Here is a 6,914-nt window from a genome sequence, read left to right as displayed (position 1 = left end):
TCAGATGACCACCACCATCGCTGAGAAGACGACGACCGTCTGCAGGAGCGCCGCCACCACGTCCTTCATTGGCCCCGTTCGCTGGTCTGAATCTTGGCTGAAACTGGCCGAAAAACACTGTTCTAGCTGAATCGCTGTAAGAGAAAAATATTGTTCCGACTGAAAAAAATAAACCGACAAGCCGAATATGGGGTAAGCCGAACGGAGCCGTCGTCAAGCTGCCTGCTGTGTTTCCAGAGAACTCCATCGTTGAGGGCGGCAGGCCTGCCACCTCGGGATTCCCACCGGATTTTAGTCTGCATCGGCCAGGTTGCAAGCACCGCGACAATTAGGCTAGGGATCAAACGTAATGCCTCCGTCCAAAAAAAACACACAAGTTTGATCACTTATAAAAAAAATACATAGATAAACAAATGTTGATTTTGTTTTTCATAGATTTAGTTTATTTTGAAATTAATCTGACTCTAAAAAAGAATGTATATTTTTTATTGGAGAGAGTATTAATAAACAAGTGACAAGACAAGAAATTAGCATTGGATGGAAGACTTTGTCAGACGCAATTGTTACGGCTAATCTAGGATCAAACAATGAGGACAAATCAAAATTAAAAGATTGCATTAGGATCATGACTGCGCGATGGCATGTAAACGCACGACGGCCCTGGCTCTATCACGTCAAGATGATGCCTCCTTTTTCTTTATTTTAGTATAATAATTGGATTGAAACGGGCGATCGCAAGCAAAATGATTGACCTCAAAACTAGTTGCGTCGAAACTAACCAATGGATCGATCGGATGAACAAGGACGTAAAATCGCGTGTCCATCAGACTGACCAAAATGTTGCTGATTTGAACTGGTCGTTTGACTTTTATTTCATTTTGATTTGAAACGTCATTTCAAATTTGCTCGTGATGTTACCTGGACGCGCTGGGGCAGAAGACGACGTCGTAGCCGCCGCCGCCGGCCGCGGAAGCGCAGGTGAAGGTGGACGTGGCGTCATCGTATGCGTAGCTGTAGGAGGAGGGGCACGCGGCCTTGAAGAAGCGGGAGTAGGGCGTCGGCGCACACATCGCCGGGGACCCGTACGCGCCGCTGCAGCAGTACTCGGCCGCCGCGAACGCCTCGCACGAGCTCCTGCACGCCACCGCCGCCCCGCCCCCCGCGCCGGCGACGCGCAGCTCCGCGGGGCACGCCGCGTTGAGGTCAGCAGCGCACCCCGTGGGCCGGCAGCTGCTGCTCCCGTTGGCGGCCGCCGCAGACGACGCCCGCGGCGCGACGAGCATCGGCACGTTGAATCCGTCCACGAGGCTGACGTCGTAGAAGTCGTCTCCGCCGGTACCACCGGCGAGCGTGAGCTCGGCCAGCGTGGCCGGCGGCGTGGCGCCGTGGCCGGAGCACTCGACGGCCCCCGAGCCGCAGTCGGCAGTGGCGCACGCGAAGGCGCCCGAGTCGGCGGACGTGGCGCAGAGCGTGCGCGCCCAGATGCGGCCCGACCACGACGTGGCCACGGTGACGGCCGCGGACTGCCCCGGGGCCAGCGCGAAGCCCGTGGTGGACGGCGGCGGCGCGCCGGCGTTTGACAGGATGCCTGGCCACACCGTGTAGCCGCAGCTGTTGGTAATGGTGAACGTCGCGGCGTCTGCTCCTGGTAATCACAATGCTCTCACTGATCAGTAACACATTGCGATTTGTGATCAAACAACAAGAGCTCAGACGCATCAACATAAGAGCAAGAGGTAATTTTGATCATTGACTCAGGGAATTACGTTCAAAATCATTGACTCAGGGAAGAAGAAGAAATAAACTCCATGTATGCGGTTATCTTCTTCTTCTTTTATTTTGGAAAAAGTCTCCGTCACCTTGAGGTTTGGAGAAGTGTCTATTTAACCCCCAAAAAGTATAAAACCAGGTATTGAATATATTAAAATTTGCAAAATCGGTCAATTTACCCCTTGGGGTGGTTTTGCTAGACGGTTTTACCACGCTAGTGCGCTGAGGTGGACTCTGATACTGATGTGGACGATTGACGAGTGGGCCCTTCTTGTAAGTGACAGGTCCTCTCACCAATAGGTGGTCTCCACCGTCATCCCCTACCTCCAGCTCCTTCGACCTCCAGCTCCTCCCGCCATAGCCTCGCCGCACGGTGGAAGTCTCGGAGACGCGACTCGAGGTGGTGCGACGGCAGTGCCCTGGACACCATAGTAGCGACGATCTCCCAGGCCTAGCCTCGCTGAGTTTCGCCATACACGAGCAAGGAGCTCGCAGTGCCGCCGCCGTTCCCACTGCGGTGCTCAGCTGCAGGCCAAGGTGAGCTCGCCATCAGGTCTGTGGCCTCCCCCCCCCCCCTCCCGCGCCCCTCCCTTGGCCTCCTCTACCGATGTTGCCACTTCTGCACCGAGCCACCACCCAGAGGCGTGAGAACGCGTTGTATGCGTTGCACTACGCTGCACTGATGTTGCTTGTGCTGTGTTGTGCTATCGCCGTGTTGTGCCGTGCTGTGCTTGCATCTCTCGCTCACTCTCCTTGCCTGCTCTCTCTGTTCGCCGTTTCCATGGAGAGCAGCAGACCGACAGTTAACTTACTGCCACACAACTAAAAAGTTACAACGGGATTATAGAAAATTTTACATGACTCAAAGTAAAACTTCTAACAGCAGCCACGACGACGTCCCAGTGGCCGCGGATTTTCAAAATTCGTTGACGACAGGGCGTGGCTAGCTCTCGCTGTGGGTTCGTTAGCTAGGCAACTTCCGCAGCTATGCACTGGTGCAAGGAATTGAACTAGGAGGCTTCGAGCTGGCCGAATTTGATAGGCGAAGGGAGCTCTGTGTTTTGGCTCATGTATGGCGACGGCGATGCGAAAAACGCTTGCAGCAGCCTTTACCTTGGAAGAAACTCAGCGAGGCTAGGCCTAGGATGTAGAGAGGCTCAAGGTGAAGCTACAGTTGCGACTAATTTGGGGATGGTGCAGTGGAGCTCGCAAAATTTGGCCTTCGGCGGCTGCTGCTCTCCATGGAAGCGACGAGCAGAGAGAGCAGGCAGGGAGAGTGAGTGAGAGATGGAGAGCTTGAGACATGACAGAGAGAGGGAGAGTGAGCGAGACATGGCAATTGCTGCTTCCCCCGACCGCCATGGCCGCCACGCCTACTCCGTCCGGTGGTGCCCCCGCTCCATCCGCCACGTTCACGCCGCCGCCCCTGCTCCATCCCGCCCTGAGCATGCGTATTTGGGAACGAACAGGCATCTGACGAGCGGGCCCAAGCGCCAGCGTGTCCAATATATCCAGCCTGGACTGCCACACAAGCAAAACCACTACCACGCAAGCAAAACCGCCTAGCCAAACCACCCAAGGAGGTAAATTGACCGGTTTTGCAAACTTTATTGTATTCAATACCTGGTTTTATACTTTGGGAGTTTAAGTAGTGTCGGTGCGAAAAGTGACCAACAAGTAAATATTTGTAGTTTTGCCGTGCGTTGTAATCGGATGTGGCCTAACACTCAATGACACAAGATTTATACTGGTTTAGGAAACGTGTCCTACGTCCAGTTTCAGTCGGTCGATGACTTTATTCCTGAGCCCAGGTGCTCAAAGTTTGTTGTGGGGTTACAAACAAGTAAGGAATGAGAAGGAGGGTGTTAGAGGCTCGATCAGATTCTGAACTGAGTGACCGAGAGTGACGGGGGTTCTAACGTATGCTAAGTATTGGAGCGTATGCTCTGTGTGTCTCTAGAGCTTGTTGAGCTATTGCGTTCTCGAGTCGTCGGGAGAGTCTTCTAGAGAGAAGAAGCGAGCGAGAGAGCTTTACAGGAGAGAGTGTGTCGGGTACCATAAAAAGGGGTCCCCTAAGCGAAAACCGAAAAAATCGCTTAGACCCTGTTAGAATCAAAGCTAAGAGACAACTATAGGCTAACCCCCGGCCTTGTCCGAGGCTACCGACTCTCTGCCTCGCTCGAGGCCTCGCACGAAAGGCCTCGGATGGTCTATCGATTCTTCGCCTCGCTTAAGGCCTCGCACAAATGAAAGGTCCTAATATGGCTAGAGGGGGTGAATAGCCTATTTAAAAAGCTACAAATCAACTAGAGCAATTTGATTAGTATGACAAATAGCGTAATGCAAACTTGCTCTAGCTCTACAAGGGTTGCAAGCCACCTATCCAACAATTCTAGTTGCAATGATTACTTAGGCACACAAACTTGCTATGTAATTACTCACTAAGAGCTCTCAACCTTGCTACTCTAAAGAGCTCAACTAGATGAATATAAATAATAAATCAAGCTCTCAATTCTAATTACACTAAAGAGCTTGTGTCAACTAGTTTGCAAGAATGTAAATAAGTGAGTAAGGTGATTATACCGACGTGTAGGGGATGAACCAATCACAAGATGAATATATAGCCAATCACCGGGAGAATGCCAAAGACAAGAGACAATCGATTTTCTCCCGAGGTTCACGTGTTTGCTAACACGCTACGTCCCCGTTGTGTCGACCAACACTTGGTGGTTCGGCGGCTAAGAGGTGTTTCACAAACCTCATCCACATGATAGGACACCACAAGAATCGACCCACAAGTGAGGTAACTCAATGACACGAGCAATTTACTAGAGTTACCTTTCGGCACTCCGCCGGGGAAGGTACAACTCCCCTCACAATCACCGAAGGCGGCCACGAACAATCATCAACTCGTGCCGATCCTTCACCGCTGCTCCAACCATCTAGGTGGTGGCAACCACTAAGAGTAACAAGCGAAATCCGTAGCGCAACACGAATACCAAGTGCCTCTAGATGCAATCACTCAAGCAATGCACTTGGATTATCTCCCAATCTCACAATGATGATGGATCAATGATGGAGATGAGTGGAAGGACTTTGGCTAAGCTCACAAGGTTGCTATGTCAATGAAAATGTGCAAGAGTTGTCCCTTGAGCCGGCCATGGGGCTATAAATAGAGCCCCCATCAAATAGAGCCGTTATACCCATTCACTGAGCAAATCATGCTCTGATCGGACGCTCCGGTCATACTGACCGGACCCTGGACACAGCGTCCGGTCCACAGATGTAAGCCACGTGTTATTCTGAGTTAAACTTGAGCCGCCAGATCACAATGGCTATTAACTGACTGGACGCTCCGGCAAAACTAACCGGGCGCAGAATCCTCAGCGTCCGGTCATTTCCAGTAAGCTTCCCGAGGCGTATTTCTTTGACTAGACGCGTCCGGTCCATGTTGACCGGACGCAGACCAGCGTTCGGTGCAATACCCTAGGTACTGTGTCGACCAACCAGTTCGATCGGACACATGCTGCCAGCGTTCGGTGCTTTCAGACCCAGCATCCGGTCAGTTGACCGACGCTAGCGTCTTCACGACTAACTCGTTTTCACTTCTAACTTCTTCACCCTTGTTCCAATGTGTCAACCACCAGAATTTGCATCCGACGCAATAGAAAATAGGCATTCCATTTTCCCGAAAGTGCCGAATCTCTCGGACTGGACATAGGGCACCTCTTGCCTGAACCAGTATAAACCTTGTGTCTCTTTGCATCACCATCCGGGATTAGGGGCACGTAGTACATTTTCACTTGTTGGTTGAGGGTCCGCCGGTCCAAAACACCGACAGTTGGCGTGCCAGGTAGGGGTGCTACTGCGTGTCATCTTTGTCATCCCGACAAGTTCCGGATGGCAGACCTCGTGTGACCACTGCGTCTCGGCACGATAATCTGGTTCGAGAGCCTAGAGTTCATGTCTCTAGGACATGAGTATGATATGGTACTCCTCTCACCCAGAGCCCCACCGACCGACGATGACACCACGCACCAGTGGCCTAGGCGCAGGCGGCGCCCGGGCCGCCGCTCTCATCACGCTCAATAGGCACGACGCGGGCGGGACCACCCTGACACCATGCAAGCTCAGGGCGATGCACTGCGCTCCACCGACACCCCATGCCCAGCTGTTGGCACAAGGTCCCTGGTTGGGGACCTATCTAGCCTGAGCCTAGACAGGGGAAAGGCACCAGTGGCGCACAGCGATGCCCCATCATCAAGCTCTACCCCGCCACCTCCTGGGGAGTCGACTTCGGTGGAGCAAAGCCCAGCGATGGCACCATCCCCGTACCCCTTCGGGTTAAGGAATGTCGTCGCCACCTATGCTTCCGCCTACGCTTCCGCACACGTGGAGCCCTCAGGACAACACCAACGCTTCGCACTTGACTCCACAACCTCGACCCACACCCGCACCAACTCCTTAGAGGAGGACGAGGCATGGGCCGGAGCAGACTTTTTCGGGCTTCGCGACCCTGAAGCTATGCGCCGCTTCTTTGCCGCGAGCAACTACTGCTTCGGTTACTCCGACTCTGACAACAAAGACACTTACGACTCCACTCGTGAGTGTTTCCACATTGGGCTTAGGATGCCAAGGGTGAGCGATGAGGACAAGGGGGTAGGCAACCGTTACCTGCTTCACTAGGGGGCAGGCGATGCCACACCTCCACGCATTGTGCCACCGGCAGCGTGGAACGGGAACCCCATGGAGCTTCGACGCCTTGACTTGGAGCCACTCCGCGAGCTCCAGGCCAAGGTCAAGCAAGACCGACTCCTGCTGCAGCAGCTCCAAGACACTCTCGAGCAAGAGCAGCAGGGTCGTGGTGAGGGTAGAGCAGCCCGGCGAAGGGCTCGCGACGTCAATCGCCGCATCAACAATGACGAAGGGGGTGAGCAACCCCCTATCTTAAATCGTGCTAGCCAGAATGTCACAGCGGCGGCAATGCTACTTCGGATGATGCCTGAGCCCTCTACCACGGGGGGATGACGGGCCCATGGTGAGCTCCAAGACCTCCTTGAGACTGCCGCAGTGCAGCAGGCCAAAAGTTTCGCCTCTCGACAGCGCGGAGGTGCCTCAGAACTTCCCACGGCACTGCCTCGGTA

At 53.6% G+C, this 6,914-nt stretch overlaps 1 protein-coding gene across 1 annotated transcript; it reads right to left on the bottom strand.

Moving 5' to 3' along the window:
• Nucleotides 1-1,652, bottom strand: LOC136524666 (thaumatin-like protein 1b; the record flags this gene model as incomplete). Its single annotated transcript, XM_066517944.1, has 3 exons — nucleotides 1-68; nucleotides 208-296; nucleotides 919-1,652. Coding segments are annotated over 3 exons (891 nt in total), but the record flags the coding sequence as incomplete, so codon positions are not given.
• Nucleotides 1,653-6,914: the final 5,262 nt, after the last annotated feature.

The sequence above is a fragment of the Miscanthus floridulus genome, chromosome 18 (assembly GCF_019320115.1).
Source record: "Miscanthus floridulus cultivar M001 chromosome 18, ASM1932011v1, whole genome shotgun sequence".
NCBI lineage: Eukaryota > Viridiplantae > Streptophyta > Magnoliopsida > Poales > Poaceae > Miscanthus > Miscanthus floridulus.
Note: the sequence above shows the minus strand (reverse complement) of the source record. Positions and strands in the feature narration are given on the sequence as shown.